This window comes from Physeter macrocephalus, chromosome 12 (assembly GCF_002837175.3).
Source record: "Physeter macrocephalus isolate SW-GA chromosome 12, ASM283717v5, whole genome shotgun sequence".
NCBI lineage: Eukaryota > Metazoa > Chordata > Mammalia > Artiodactyla > Physeteridae > Physeter > Physeter macrocephalus.
Genome location: NC_041225.1, coordinates 81,270,161 through 81,286,842, shown reverse-complemented (window position 1 = coordinate 81,286,842; position 16,682 = coordinate 81,270,161). Strand labels below are relative to the sequence as shown.

Sequence of the window (16,682 nt, the reverse complement as noted above, 5' to 3'; positions counted from 1 at the left end):
GCCACAGCAGTGAGAGGCCCGCGTACCGCGCAAAAAAAAAAAAAAAAAAAAAAAAAAAAATAGTGGGAAAAGGTCTCATGGCATCGCGAAATGATCAGCACTGTGGCTCCTATGAAGACAGGCTGTCATCTGTTTCGACTACGGAAATCAAGACAAGCTTAGATATCAAGAAGTGAAAGTGCGAATGGGCTGAATATAAATCCAGACATCCGAACAAATCAATCAAATATGTTTCAGGTACTTACTCTATTTGCAGCACTGTGCTAGGAGCTGAGGGGAATGTAGAGGAGCCCTACAGGTATTGTTAGGGTGTCAGCCTATGCCATCTCACTGGATTTCCTGGGTGAGCACGTGTGGGTCCTAATGCCTGTCAAAGGGATTCTTCTGAGCAACACTTCCATGGATGCTCTAAATCTTGCAACTAATTATATTTCACTCTTCATTTTGGCTGCTAGGAAGCTCAGAGCCAAATTAACTGCCTACTTCTAGCAACTGGACATGATCCTATAATTCATATTGTTCCTTACTACCCTTAAGATTGACTTCTCATTTATTTTCCTTTCATTCTGATATCTTCATCTACTTCATTTGAATCCTGTTGTATACTTTTGCGAATTTCCTTAAATCCTTTCATAGAAAGGAAAGGAAAATATGTAAAATTAAGATATATCCTTTTTCTCCTCAGGTATCAAAGTACAAAAGGGCACAAGGCACAAGGTGCTAACTGTCCTGCTCTCACAGGTGCATTGTAATAGGCGCACTCAAGGAAAGACTCAAACTAAAACAAAGGAAATGTTTAAAGAGAGAGAACTGATTAAATGTTAATAATCTAGCCACAAGCCTACTGGCAAATTCAATGTTTTCTGCATTCACTCTTCAATTCCCCCTTTCTTAAAAATATACGATTTTGAAGAAAAATTTAAGATTTTCTAGGTAAGGTCATGTTCTCTTTTTCTCCTGATATGGGAATAAGTAGAAGGAAGCTCTACCTCTTCCATTCTTTGTTAGGAAATAAAATAAGCTTCGTCTAGCAATGCATACGGGTTGATATCGGTAAATGGGGGAAAGCTAAAGCTAATTGTACTAATCAAACAGAATGCTTTTAGGTTAAGTAATTACGGAAAATTACCTGCAAGACTGAACTAATCCACAAAGCCAGACACTTGGGCAAAACCCAACTTATCAACTACACTTCTGGGACCAATCAGTGTAAGAGGTAGACAACGCCCACCTCTTTTTAAGGAAAACGCTTGGCATAAATTTACTGTTTGGGTTAGTTTTTGCTAGGCCAACAGCCAAAACCTCCACCACTATCCTTAATTAGTGCTAGCAGTCATGAGGGAGAGAGATAAATTCAGGAGCAGAGCTAAATATCACATCCCAGGGGATGGAATCATGTCTGCTGCTGGGAACAGCACAGGACATAAAAGCATCCTCCCAGGGTGGCCCAGTTACTCCTGTAATTCATCCTTAACCTCTACCCTAAGATCCCTCAAAAGATACTGAAATGCTGTAGCCAGTCCCCACCCATCCTCTACTGGAAGCCCATTCAGGGCCAGAGGTTGGCACTCAAGTGTAGGAGTAGGCAGAACCAGCAACTATGTGGAGGCTGTGATTTAAGGTACATCCCCAAACCCATCAACCACCAACTTCTGAAAGAGCTACCTGTGGAATCTTTCCTTGAGTGTCCCCGTTAAAACGCCTTTCTGCGGGTGGGAACAGACAAGACCTACGTCATCTATTTACATTTTGACAGAGATTACCATGTGAGATTAGCCATCTGGCACCCAAAAGAAATCAGTCCTGAGGGAATGTAGTGTAATCACAGTTTGAAAGCATGAGAGGGTTCCCAACCCTCTTCAATAAATAATTATCCATCAGTGGCCATGTGTCATAACTATGCTGGGCACAGGAGAGTTAAAGATGAAGAAGACGTAGTCCCTTCCCAGGGGGCATCCTGAGGAGGCTGATGCATGAATGGCTCATTTCAATATATGAGAAATGATAAAACACAGGACACCCTGACAACATAGAAGAGGATCACTTCCTCCAATCTGGGGGTTCACAGAATACTTCCTGCAGGTGACACAAATTAGTTTAGAAGTTTTTAACCTGGACTACATAGACCCTCCCCCTACAAGGGGATCCATCGTTAGAATTTATAAGATCCAAGTACTTGAAAGGGAAAAAAAAATTGATATTTTATTCTCATTAACCTCTAACTGCAATTAGCATTTACTTCAAGTGTGTATCTAGGTAAGTAACAAACCACAGAACTATTAGTAGGACCTGTGACTTTGTCACCCATGGAAATCATATTCACATAATACAAATATCTTAAGAGACCATTTATATTCATCACTATTTCAAAAACATGGTAGACAATAGAATTATTGCTAGACCTTGTTATTTAATGCATATTAAAACGAGGCACTTATATCACTATATTACAATTTTTTTTTTAAATACTTTGTTAGGACTTCCCTGGTGGCGCAGTGGTTAAGAATCCGCCTGCCAATGCAGGGGACTTGTGCTCGATCCCTGGTCCAGGAAGATCCCACATGCCACAGAGCAACTAAGCCCATGCACCACAACTACTGAGCCTGAGCGCTAGAGCCCGTGAGCCACAACTACTGAGCCTGCGCGCCACAACTACTGAAGCCTGCGTGCCTAGAGCCCGTGCTCCACAACGACAGAAGCCACCGCAATGAGAAGCCCTCACACCTCAACGAAGAGTAGCCCGCGCTCACTGCAACTAGAGAAAACCCGCGCGCAGCAACGAAGACCCAAGGCAGCCATAAATAAATAAATAAATAAATTTATTTTTAAAAATAAAAATAAAATATTTTGATAACTGGATTTCAATATAATTAGTTTCCCTTATAATCTTATGTATTTTATTTTGTGTGTTAATAAAAATATTACTCTAGGTATCCATTGACTTTACCAAATTGCCAAAGGGGTCCCCTCCCCCCAGAAAATGTCAAGGTTCCCTGAAGAAGACCAGTATGAGTCAGCAGCCACATGACTAAAGGTGGAGAAAGCAATGATGACCCCACTAGTTCAAACAGCAAAGGCCCCGGGTGGCCACACGGGAAAACTGAACCAAGTTCCCTAGAGTGGCCTCATAGGGCCCAGAGATGCTGAACTTATATGGCAGTCAGAGGACCAAGGTAGAGGTGTCCCTCTGCAAGTCAGGCCAAATCCTACCCACTTTGTGTTTCAGTCAACAGCCTTGACCACAGAGTTCACTGTGTCTGGGTCATTGGTGTGTTGTGAAATAAACACACTCACAGCTCCCTAAGAATATTCAGCATTTCGCAAATATTTCACTTGCATATGCTTGATGCTCTTGGGAGCACACACGAACTTCCTGAGGGCAAATATTATGACCTACTCATTTTTATAGCCTCGCACAGCACACCTTCCACACAGTAAGTGCTTAATCCATTTTTGATGACTTGACTAGAATGCATAAATTTATATTTCCCTCCTTAACTACAACTTGTGATCATATTTTGGCTCATCTGCAGAAGTGATTATAATTCTAAACTCTTCTTATCTCCTTGGGCTGTATTAAATGGATGTTTCCCTAAAATTAACTTCCTCACTTCTGCCTTGCCAAGAATGACACCCTGTGAAGAATCCACCACTGGGGACGATGGATTCTCTCCTGGTTTATTTTCTTGGGTAGAAACTGAAACACATGTTTCAGCTGTGCGGTGGCCCTGGAATGCCTAGGAGGATGGACCTGAAAAACAAGTTATTGCTTACAGTTTAAAACCCAATGCAGAATCAAGAGAAGAAGGGAAGGTGAGAGAGAATAAGAGAAAAGAAAGGCCTTATTTGGAAACTGAATTAAATATTTACACAGTAGGATCTGGGTTTTTAAAGCTCAGGTCACCATTTTTATTATTTACATAAGGCAGTAAAATGCATGTTATTAATACGAGTGTGGAATATATTCTTCCACACGAGATGTGCTTTTGAAAAATACTTAACAGTTTTGGAAAGAAAGAACTAATAAGCATTATGAATCATAACTTCCGGGTCCACTACAATAGAAAATATATCCCACTCTCGGTGAAACGCCAATGTTGTTAGAGCCAGAAAACCTTTCTCTAATTTACAGCAGACTGAGTGAAACTGAAGAGAAGATACCTTTATAAAAAGTTTTCATACCTTCTGACTGTAGGACTTCCTGATGAATTGACATAACATCGTTATTCACAGAATTCTTTACCACTCAGTTTTTAAACTATCACGGGATTCTTGAGAGACCGATGTCATTAATTCTAGGAAAGTCAAAGAACTGGTGTATAATTTCAGAAGTCCTACAAGCCACACTGGAGTTGGTATCTCTTAAGAAACAATCACAACAAGAACAAAATTCCAGTCCATCACAGGCAACAAAACCCCAGTATCTGCACAGGTGACAACGGCAAGCGTCGGCAGCAAAGTCTACATCACATACCAAGTCCACCGTAACATTGCAAACCAGAGGGAAAACAGAATTGTGGTTTTAAGGCCATACGTAACAAATAGCACACCTCTTAAGTTTCAAAAACTAGAGTACAAAATTTGATAAGCTATCCAGACCTTGAGTTCACACATAAATAAAAATGAGCAATCAACAGAAAATATACGAAATGATCCGCTGACTAATACCCTGTCTTTTCCAATCGAGGGTCAGACCCATTCAAACCCAGTCACATGAGGATGGACTCTGTAAAGGTCAATCAAAGGCAGGCTGAAACGCCAACTGTCTAGCTGACCTTCAGAGCTTGTGACAAATTGCTATCAGTCAATGTCAACTAATGACAGGAGCTCTTTGGCTAATCAATTGTTCTAAAAATGATCAAGAAAACTACTCACAGGACAGCTCATTTTCACATCAATGCCTGTGAAGTACGAAAAGCTCATTTTTGGAGTTTTTAATAAGCTCATAAGTAAAGCAGTTACTTGGTAACAGAGGTCACCTTACAGAGAAAGATAGAACCTTTGTCTGCCTTTTACATTCTTTTATTACCATATTATAGTAAAAATATGCGATGGATATGCCAGAGGGCTACATAATAAAGTAGGTAACACTTCATCTACTTGAGACAAATACTTCTGTGTTAGAGGGAAATCTATTTGGGAGTAAATAATTTCCAATGAATTTTTCAGTTGTTTAAGATGAAAAGCAATGACCAGGTTTACTACTGATGTTGCCTGATAGTGAGAAGACGCACTTTCTGTGAAAACACTCATGGCCAAGTTCATGCCCCTAAATAAACAGTTATGACTTTTAGATGATGAAGTTATTTTTCTTTGTTTTAAGACGATCTGCTTTCATGATGCTAGAAGTCAAGCAAATGGAGAACAGAAAACGGTTACTCACGTTTAATGAGTCAATAAAAGGTAAGGTGACTAGAGTATGGGGTGTTCTTGGGAAAACAATTCTCTGTCCATACATCTAATTCAACATGTTTGATAAGTTAATAATATGGACCTTTGGATAACATGGATTTGCAGCATGTAATGACTTCCCCTTTCTTTTTTACACCTGACTTTTCCCATCAGGAAATCATTTTCCTATTCTGCCTGCCACTGTAAGCAAAGACCACACTTTAATTTGAATACAACATTAAATGTAACTCAAGTACCACACAGGGCTGCAGTGGCCCAAGGGCTAAGGCCTGTGGTCACAATTATATTTTACTTTTCTCTTCTCACCGAAGCATATTTTTCAATATGCATTCTAGTGCCATTGAAATATAAGAAGTTCCCGGAGAAGAACAAGGCTTAAGAGGTAAGTGTGAACAAATAGAAAATCATTCAAGTCACTCTGACCAACAGACAAATGAAATGAAAAAAAAAAAAAAAAAAACAAAAAAACCTACTTTTTAAACATGTTTCTTCCTTTTCAGGGTTCTGAGGTTATTATAAACATTTTGTTTTTAAAAGAAGTTGAGATTAAAAAAAAAAAAAGAAAGAAAACTGTTTCAAAACAAGCAGTATTCACTTTGTGTCTTCATCTGAAAAACTGAGGATTACAGATTGTATCCTAAACCTGAGTTGTTACGGTAGTTTTTCAAATTAAAATATCTTCTGTGGCCTCAACTACTCTCAAGTTGTCCATAGGAAAGAAATAAAGGAGGGAGGGCAACACTTAAGCCGAGACATAATTGGAAGTATGTGAAAAATGAAGTGTCAGTTTGGTCAATAAAGGGCAAAGGTCAAGGGGAACAGCAGCCCAAACTCTGTGCGAAATTGCTCATTAAGACATCCAATCAGAGAGCTCCTTCCCACCTATCCCATTATTCATCAGACAGCTGACTGTTTCAAATGCCTGGGTTTGGGCTGTTATTACTTTTCTTCTTCATGTAAAAAGACGAGCGGGTATATAAATCGTTGCTTAGTCATCTGGAACAAAATGTGGCCCTTCCCTACCTCCCTCTCCCTGCCTCACACTCCTCTCCCTCTCACCCAGCTCTGCCTGCTGGCTCCACAGGTTTGAAACGACTGCCTCGAGATTCCCTTCAATAATAAACGGAATTGCCTTCTGCCTATAGGTTGCCTGAACTCCTACAAAAGCTGGCGTGGAGGGGAGGGGACAGTGGGAGGCACCTGGCCACTACTGATACATTTTATTATAAAGAAATAGCAATGCTTTTCAATTGTTCCTCTTTACAGAAACATGCTGGTTTTGCTTTTTTTTTTTTTTTTTTAGTGGGAGCAAAGATACTATTGCTGATCTGACTCCTGGCCCCCAAAGAAGTTCATAAGTGCGTTTTAGAAGTTCTAGAGGGCTTCCCTGGTGGCGCAGTGGTTGAGAGTCTGCCTGCCAATGCAGGGGACACGGGTTCGTGCCCCCACATGCCGCGGAGCGGCTAGGCCTGTGAGCCATGGCCGCTGAGCCTGCGCGTCCGGAGCCTGTGCTTCGCAACGGGAGAGGCCACAACAGTGAGAGGCCCGCATACCGCAAAAACAAAAAAACAGAAGAAAAAAAAAAAAAAAAAAACAAGTTCTAGAGACCAGTGAAGTCCTTTAGGGCTGAAATGTTTCACATCAAATTTCTATGTAGAAATAAGACTTTTTCTTTATCCTCACAGAAGAGGAAAACAAGATGGAAACGTTCTGCAAGAGAAATGTCTTGTTTTGTAGGGCTCCTCTTCTCAATTTAATAAATTTTAGAATGCGTGAAATGGTAGAAGCTCTTAATACATAACACAAATTAATCATATCAATCATCCTGCTCCTCTCTAAATAGCTCGATCATCATTCTACTCAGCACACAAAACTGGATTCTCAGTCCCCGGCAGAGTAGAACCCCCTTGAGGCTAATGCTGATTCTGTTTTATTCACAGCTCTGTCACTGTTACAGAGCGGAGTGCCAGGCCCAGTGTAGACACTGGGGGAAGAGTCCCTGAATTGATAAGAGAAAGAATGGCCCTCGAATGATCTGTTTCCCATTCTTAGTCACACTCCAGTATCACATCAAATAGGAGATGGGGCTTTGGAGTCAGACGGTATGGGTTCAAGTCCTACTGTACCACCAACTAGTATGTGACTTTGGGTAAGTCTCTCAGCCTCTCTGAACCTCCGTGACCTCCTCTACAAAGTGAGGGATGAAACACCTACACTGACTGACAGGCCGTAATGCGTTATTTTATTATTTTATTACTATCAATGTATTCGTCTCTCTTGACTTTCAACCCAAAACGGAGACGTGCCCCAACTCAAAATGTGGTCAAGCACAGCTAAGGCTGCTTATGGGTTATACAGTGTCTGCGGCGGCCCTCCTGCGGGGGTGTACAATCCGGTGGGGAAAGGAAGCAGATTTGCTTGGTGTTCTCCCTGTCACCACACGCTTCCTAGAATAGACCCTAATTATGGTCAGTGGGGCAGCCACACACAGTAGGATAAAAAAGACACATGAAAGAGAACAGTATCTGCCAATGTGCACCTCATCTTATGAGACTCTGCTTGGGGGTCCTGAAAACACCCCACCCTAAAGTAGTTACAAAGGCAAGAGACCGAGATCCGGAGGTGACTCTCACGGTGGCTCACTTCAATATTTCTGAGCTTTACTTTTCTCTCTTCTGAAATGGGAAAATAGCAAATCATTGACAGTGAGAAAATAAGAATCCAATCTCATATCTTTGGAAGAGCTTTTGAGGAAGTTAAAAAGTAGACAAAATCAATGTCCCAGCCGCGGCAGCAGAATCCCCAACCAAACACAGATGTTAGGCCTTCCTTTTAAATGTCCATTTAAAGGCGCTTTGCTATTAAAGAATCGATTTCCTCCTGCAGGGGGCCACAGTGTTAATAGGAAATGAATGCAGATGCCATAAGAAGAGTTGCCGTGATAAATAATTTGAGTTGGGGGAGAGATATATTATGTAACTCATGAATAAACATCAAATCCCTGAATAATAATAATATCTTTCACATTTTCTGATTACATACTTCACATATATTCTCTTCAGAATGCTCAGGGTTGGATTTTGTACTTTATTTTTTTATGCTTAGGTAAAAATGTGGACTAAAACTACTCTATCAACCGCAAGAGCCACTCATTTGGCAAATCGTCAGGCGCTCAAAAATCCCCCAAATTGCTGGAACTCTTAACTAGGAACTGTTACTGTATTTTAAAATCTGTCAGAACATTACAAATCTCCTGGATGACCGATTTTCTTTGCTTTACTTTGAAAGTCCAAAAGAACAGGACAGAGCCTCTTACATGCCTACCTTGTACCACAGACAAGGTTATTTAACAGAGGACCAAAGCCTAGGGGATTTCTTTTTTTTGTACCCTGGGCGCCATAATGAAGTGGCAAACATTGAAAAGGAATGAGGAAAAAAGAAATGCAGTACAAATAATACAGTAGAGAAAGTTTTAAAATATGTATTACTCCCATCTGTGAGGGAAACACCTCTTTGGATATGTTCTTGACAGATTGAGTTATTTCTGTCTATTGGATATGTATAAAGACATTTTTATGGATTTATAAATCTTTTGAAGAGGGCTGTTATTTACCCAGTTGACTAAAATGGACTCAAACTGTGTAAATAACTATTTAGGACATGCACTACAGGCCAAATGCTGGCACGGCTTACACATCCATGCCTGCCAGAAAAGGCAGACAGGAGAACACGGAAAAGCCACTGTGCACAGCTAATCCGAAGGCTGCACAAAGACCCAGCTCCACAGGTCCCAGGGATGAAAAAAGGAGTTGAGAAGGGTTGTGGTTGGCATGGAAATGCACCAAAGTTGTTGCAGCAACACTTCCAGGCATCACTCTGCGTTTAGCAGGGAATAAATCGCACTGCCCAGGAGAGGGCAGTGCAGGGAGCAGCAGGGGGGATGGAAGGTGTGACCCCCCCACTACCTCTGTGGTCCAGCTGGTGGGGAGCCATTGGGGGGCAATCAGCACTGAAATCTTCCCCATGATCACCATGGCAGTAAGTGACTTTCCTTCTCTGATGGAAAGAGGGCATGACGAGGAGAATCTTATATAAATAATCAGGAAACTGAAATTTTAGGCCTGATGCTGTACCAGGGCTTCAACAAATCGCTCAGCTCATCCACAGCTTCTGTCCCTCCTCTGTCAAATGGGGCCAGACCTGTTTTATCCGCCACCAGAGTTGTCTTAGGCAGGTTCAACTGAGGTCATTTCCAATGAGACTATTTATATGAAAATGCTTTGAAAAGAAAAATGAGGTGGTGGTCTTATATGAAAAAACAGAAAGAGGAACGATGTAAGTGGAAAACTCTGGTAATGTGAAGGGTATACGGCTTACAGTCACGTTCACTATTAAACTGGCCTTTAGAGAACACGTGTTGAAGGAGAAAGGAACCTGAGAAATTCCTGATTCCTTGTCCTGACAGGTCAGAGGGGAAGAACTGGGGTGGGGCATTTGCCCTCTGAAAGTCCTTTTATCAGATGATGTTTAAGAAAACTCATGTTTCCATTTTAAACAACTGCATTTCAGCAGTTTACAAGCCTTCAAAGTAGCAGCCAAACTACCCTCCTGATGGCAGTCTTAAAAAGCAAGACATGAAAAACAAACAAACAAACAAAACACTAGGCTATGACCCCATGTAGCAACTCTGTGGAGTACAGGAAAAAGAATTGAGAGTCCATTTACACCTTTCTGAAAACTCTTGGTGCAAGCTGAATTCTGAAAGTAGGGCTTTATATGGAAATGCTGACCTCATCTTAACTATAGTGCTGTGAAGAGCAACACCATAACATATACATACGCACACTTGAAAGGAAATAGGCCCCGTGGATTTATGCTGCATATCGTTTTCCAGTAAAAGGCAGAGGTCAGAGGTTACCAGTTTCTGTCTCAGCTCTGAACCAGTTTACTCTTCCAGGCTCCATTTTTGCTAGACTTACAGTTGTGATGAAATCAGCAACTTTTCTCTGAACAATAAAATATCTCAAATGCTTAAAATTCTATGTGTAAAAGTTATTCCCAGTCCAAATAGCATACGTCCGCCACCCCTCCCCCCAAAAAAGAACTTTTCTGTTTCTGTTGTCAAATTAATCGTGTTCAATTTCATCGTAGACTTTGCAATTTTAATTGGTATAGCCCAGTTCGGTTAGAAAACAAAATTCTTTTGTTGGGAAACAGCACTCCCGTGAAACATGATCATAAAACCGGATTTTAAAGTATGTACCTACTGTGGGCTCAGTCAACTTCAATAAAGCCATCTTTTTATATTCAGAGAGAGAATACTCTCTTTGGTTGCATGAATTGAACCCAAAATACCCTGCAGTAGCTCTCATCAAAAGCAGTACAAGACATCTAAATCCTCATTCACCTTATTGCTGAAGCTTAACTTTATGTTTAAACTTTATCTCCTACCTGTAATAGTCAGACATGCACATCCATGGACACCCAAATACACATACAGGTATGTGCATTCCAAGAACCACACAAATGAAATTGATCTGGACTCTTTTTCCATTTCATCCTAATTCCCTTTAGTCTGACTTTGCCACGAAGCCAAGCACTTAAGAGATTCAGATAAGTAAATCCAGAAAAATGGCTTCAACCCAGTGAAGAGGGAAGCCCGGCATGGGTTTCTAAAAGGCCCACTGCCTTCTAGGCACCTTAAGACATTGTTCAGTTGGAATCCTAGTGGGTGTTTCTTCATGATCTCTTGAAAAGCCTCTAAGGGTAAGTAATAATAACACTTTTTTTATTTGTAGAGCAGAGTAGTAGTGGCATACTATTTCCACACATTCTACTTCTCTACTCTCAGTCCATTCACTGACCCTGTTTTATGGAGGTGGCCAGGAGACAGGCAGCTAGGCAGCTGGTCTGGCAGAGAAAGAAGAAGGGGGTCGAGAGGAATAAAATAAGATGAGCCGGTTCTCATATTACATGGGGTTTATGTTCTAGGAAAAACTGTATAAAGAGTCGCTCACCAGACATTTCTAATTTTTCAACCCTGAAAAATGACACGAACAAGAACAGCTCCCCTACCTTGCTCACTGCTGTTATCCCCACTGTGTGATGTGTGGCCCCCGCTGGAAGGGCCCGGGGTTCCTCCTGAGCGGGTAGATGCCGTGTCATCGTGATCTCTGTTCCAAGAGGGCTGTGAGGGCACAAAGCAGACATCTGAATAGAGTGGTCTGTTAACGCGGTCCCGGCAGGGTCCCCTCTCATAGTGACAAAGTGGTGGAGGGCTGGAATGGACAACCACGTCATCTTTCCCGTCCCCCTTCACTAATGGCGCCAGCTCAGAGCTCCACTGGAGCATCTAACATTTGCCAATTTCCGCTTCGAAGCTAAAATAATGTCTACCAATAGTTATTCCGTAAGTAATTGCATGCTTTATCACTAAGGAAAACACAAACATTCCAGGCAAAGAAGGGGGGAGGGGGGAAACTGCTGCCACTTCTTTCCGACTGTATTTCTAATGTCAAGCAACCCTCTGGCACAACAGTCTGCTACTCTAAAAGTGCAAAATGAGAGTGGTGGTCTGTAACACTGCGGTGTGTAGAGGCTTCTGATTCATCCTAGAAGGCAAACATGGCAGAGCTTTTAAGACCTCACAATTAGGTCGGGGTCCATAATAGCTAGGATGTGTCAGCTGTTTGCCGGATGGTACATGGCAAATGGACCAGGCACAGGGACAAAAAGAAATGAGAGTAACAATAGATTCACATGGACTGTGTACACTCAGCCCCATGCCGAGCCTTCTTGTACTATTGAAGGGAAAACAGATGTTGCTTCTTATCACTGGGTGCATTTGAAAGTATCATTCAGATAGGAAAAAACTGGCTGTAAATTAAATTCTTGGGGAAAACAATCATGGCGACTCTTCTCCCAAATCTCCCTTTATCACCAGAAAAGATTTTAATTAGCTTTTAGTGCTAGCTTTCAAAAACAGCCTTATGAGTCACTGGTCATCCTGCACAGTAGGGATGATGCAGAGTAGAAAGCTGATTCTTGGCTAGGAAGGGATATTTGTCTTCAAGATTACCAGCGGGACAGCACGATGATCTTGTATGTAAAATATGTCTACATCATTTCGGTCATTGAATGTCATGGTTCCTGACTGTGCAGTAGTGAAGTTACTGACCCTCCCAACATTTTAAATACGCCTAGCAAAACCAAAGACTCTTTGCTTATTTCTTGAAAAGTATTTCCATATCCCAGAGAAGATAAGAAGAACTGAGCAGATCAAAATGTTTCAGACACCCAGGGAGAGAAAAGTAAAGATCCCATCTAAGAGTCGTGCTATATAAGAATCAAAGGAAGAGGTTCACTGTTCCTGAAAAGGATGTTTGCCTGCCACCTGCTCTGTAATCTTGGCCAAACGATGACCGCAGCCCAAAAAATGAAATAAAGTCACAGAAAGATACGCACCACTTGTGTGTTTGATTCAACCATTTATGCATATTCTGAAAAACAGTGCTAATTGATCCGCTGATTCTGTGATTGAAAGATATGTGAGCTGTGAAAGAAGTGCTTCTGACAAACACGCATTCTGCAGCATGCCAAAAGAATGCTGTAAGACGCAATCTGGAACACATGCTCAGAATGCAAACAGTTAATGCATAAATTTTCAGTTTGTACAACTGCAGCTCTAAAAGGGGGACTTGTTTATTCAGAGCTCTGCAGAAAGAATGGTACAGCACCCAGGGGACAGACAATGCCAGGCACAAAACCCCGGTGCCTCGACATGTAAAAGGATGTTTTTCTATGTGCTACAAATCCCACTTGAAAATATAATTAGAAGGAGAAAATGGCAAACTATTGCATTAACTGTAATTGAACAAAAGACTGGCAAGGCATGTGGGAGGCTGCAGGAACCCGTGGGAGTTTCAGGATGCATGAGATCCTGCGAGTGACATCTCCTGGGCCCTCTCATTTTATTTATGTTGTCCCTCACTACTATTGTGGACTGGTGATCTGACTTGTAATTAATAGAAAAGCTAGCGATAACAAGCTGAAATACAGACCAACAGACTAACCTCATCAGAAGCATGTCTGTTAATCTGATTAAGACTGGGACTCCAGAAAGGTGACTTCGAACCAAAGATTGGTTCCATGTTACACAGGAAACTGTCCTCCTTTATGCTACAACAGACCTGATATATTCACTATCTTTTAATGAGCTCCACTGATTTATTCAGCTCTGCCCTGCTCCCTCCCCCACTTTTCTACTGTGCAGGATGTAGATTAATTCAATGCTTAATTGTTTAGTAAATTCAATTTTCCACATTCTATTCTGCATAGCTTTAGCTAAGGTTCTTAAATCTTCAGCCCTGAGCCCTGAGCCCAGTGTTTGTGATCTGCGCCTACCTTTTTTCATCACCATTTTTCTTCATCCACCACTTAATTCACCATGAAAAGATTTTCCTTGCTGGAAATTCTGATTCCGCTATGATCTGTGAGGCATTCCGATTCATTGCATTTTCATTGTGTTGGGTCTTAGATGCCGGGCTCCTCTTTTCTCACAGCTATCGCCACATTATACAGGCATTCATGCAAGAAATGTTGGATTCCACCTCAGTTTATCCAAATTTTGTGCAACCTATATGTTTAAATTTGTTTGCTCGCCAAAGGTAGGAGCCAATCTTTTCCACCTAATATCATTCTTCTCACAGCCTTGCTCTTCCAGAAAGGCCTGCGATACTGAATGCACTTCTCTGAAATGAAATCTAACTTTTGTGGCCCTCCCTTGAATTAGCATTTGGGGTATTAGCATTTCAAGAACACTGTAGTCATACAAAACTGAGCGTTAGGAGAAATCCACAAGGTTACCAAAACAGAACAAGAATTATGCTTAGTTCAGTTCATTAAGCGTGATTAAAGTCCAAGTATCAGAAATAGCTCATGAACTGTTCTAGTACAAATATGTAAGACAGCTCTAATCAGAAAGAACTCCTCCCAAATCCACCTACCAGAGAATCTCAGTTACGATAACATATCTCTGTGACTATATGCAGTTACACCAAAACGACACCGTTACTATTTTTTAAATAAAATATGTGCATTTGATTATGGACATATATCTGTGAAGTTGTGAGTTGCTTGGGGCCACTTGTAAAGTAAGGTTGACAGAATGAAATCAATGATGCATTGCCTTAGATGTATAGCAAATCTCAGTCATGGTTCTAAATTAGGTCCCAAAGAGCCCTTTTCTTCAATGTACGTAATTTCAGAGTAAGCAAAGTCTATGTTTTCATCTATTAGAAATCCATTAAGACAAGAGGTCCTAACCTGAAGTCCATGGACCTCCTATAGAAGACCTCAGCTGGGGGTCTTGCATTAACAATAATTGTGTTATGTACCTACTTGCATTTTTCCCTCCTGGGGATAGTGTCCATAACTTTTCACGGGATTCTCAAAGGAGTATGTGATTCTTTGAAAGTTTGAGAACATTTCTCTAGGAGATGTTCACAGGGCTAGATGGAAAAACCAGGGCTAGAAAGACCTTAAAGATCATGGAGTCTGCATTCTAACTTGACATTGACAGCCAAAGATCCTCCAGACATCATTTCATATGTCATAAATGGAGGCAGCCAGCTAGGGGTTTCACTCCATCAGAAAGTCCTTAGTCAATGGATAAATATATCACATAATATGGAAACCAATTTAATTTCCCTTTAATTTCCACTCATAGTCTGTCTAGTTCTGGGGCCCCCAAAAGGCAGTCATTTTAAATATTTGAAGCGAGTCTGTGATTTTCCCCATTTTTTTCTCTCTTCAACAGCCTGAACACTCCCATTCCTCTACCACTACTCAAGAACGTTTGAAAATAAGGGTTTTTTAAAAAAAAATAATGATAGGCTAAAATTCATCAAGTGGTATATTTTATTGATAAGGCAATTGTACTGGTATCTGGTAGCGAAATAGAAGCAATAACCCCCTTGACTACAGGCTCCTCCAGGGCGAGGGAGGAGAATTGTCCCCGTCTTGTACTTTTCGGGCTCAGCACAGTATATAGCGCATGCTTAGGACTCAATCAATGCTTTGTGACCGTTCCACCAACCTAACAGACAAACTGCAACTTTCCAACCTATCCTTCCTCCTCAATAAAGCCATCCATTGGTGACTTTTTTTCTTCTTCCCTCCCTGAATCCTTTTTCCATTTATGCCTTAATTTTGGACATCCTTTAAGTCCTCGTATCACTTTCCACATTTTCCTTAAGACTATTCTTTTCACCACTGTGATTTGAGGTGTCACCCATATGCTCTGAAATTTGAGTCTCTGGACCTCCTCTCTGGGCTTTAGACTTGTATGCCCAACTCCCTGTGAAGCCATCTCCACACGAAGGACTCAACAAGTCCAAAGTGAAACTCTTCGTCTCCCCACCAAACCTGCGACTTATCCCTTTTTGTTCTTGATCCTAGTGGGTATAACCACATCCACCCACAGTATAAACCAGCGGTCCCCAACCTTTTTGGTACCAGGGACCGGTTTCATGGAAGACAATTCTTCCACGGACGTGGTGGTGGGGGGTGATGGTTCAGGGGGTAATGGAGCAGCAGAGGAAGCCTCACTCGCTCACCCGCTGCTGACCTCCTGCTATGTGACCCAGGGCTTGGGGACCCCTTAGTATAAACCATCTGTGAGAATCATGCATGACACCTTTCTCTCTCGCTCTCTCACACAAACTTCCCATCCAATCAGTCATCAAGTCTCATCCATTTCTCTCATGTTTCATCTTAGTGATTACTGTTCTTGTTAAGGCCCTCACAGCACTAAAGAGTTCAAGTCAAGTCACTCCCCAGCTTTAAAAGAGTTCAATTTCACTGGAATATAAGCTCCATGAGGACAGGAGCTCGTGTCTGTTGTGTTCACCATTGCATCCTGCGTTATCAAGCACAGTGCCCGACAATTGGCTGGCACTCAGGAAATGTTTGTTGAATAAATGAATTGGTCCCTACTGCCTACAGAATACATTTTCAGGTCCTTAACCTGGTACACAAAGCCCTTCATAGTCTACCCTCTGGGGACCATTCCTCTCCTTGCTCCTTGTGTTCAGCATGTGATTTCTGGCAGATATGTTCAACTTCTCCCTCTGGGCCCTCCTCATCCTTCTCCCCTGCCTGGAATGCCCTGCTCTGCTGTACCTGGCCCCTGATTACCTCCTACTTGCTAATGAAGTCACAGTTCAGATATCACCACCCCAGAAAGTCTAGCCTGATACACGCACAACCTT

General features: G+C 41.6%; 1 protein-coding gene across 3 annotated transcripts in view; it reads right to left on the bottom strand.

The window, feature by feature from the left end:
* Positions 1-16,682, bottom strand: part of MEIS1 (Meis homeobox 1) — a 139,871-nt gene that overhangs the window by 99,624 nt on the left and 23,565 nt on the right. For all 3 annotated transcript variants that reach the window (XM_028496858.1, XM_028496859.1, XM_028496860.1), the window contains exon 7: positions 11,488-11,599. In XM_028496858.1, coding sequence (XP_028352659.1) covers positions 11,488-11,599 — 112 coding nt within the window. The remainder of the gene's footprint in view (positions 1-11,487; positions 11,600-16,682) is intronic.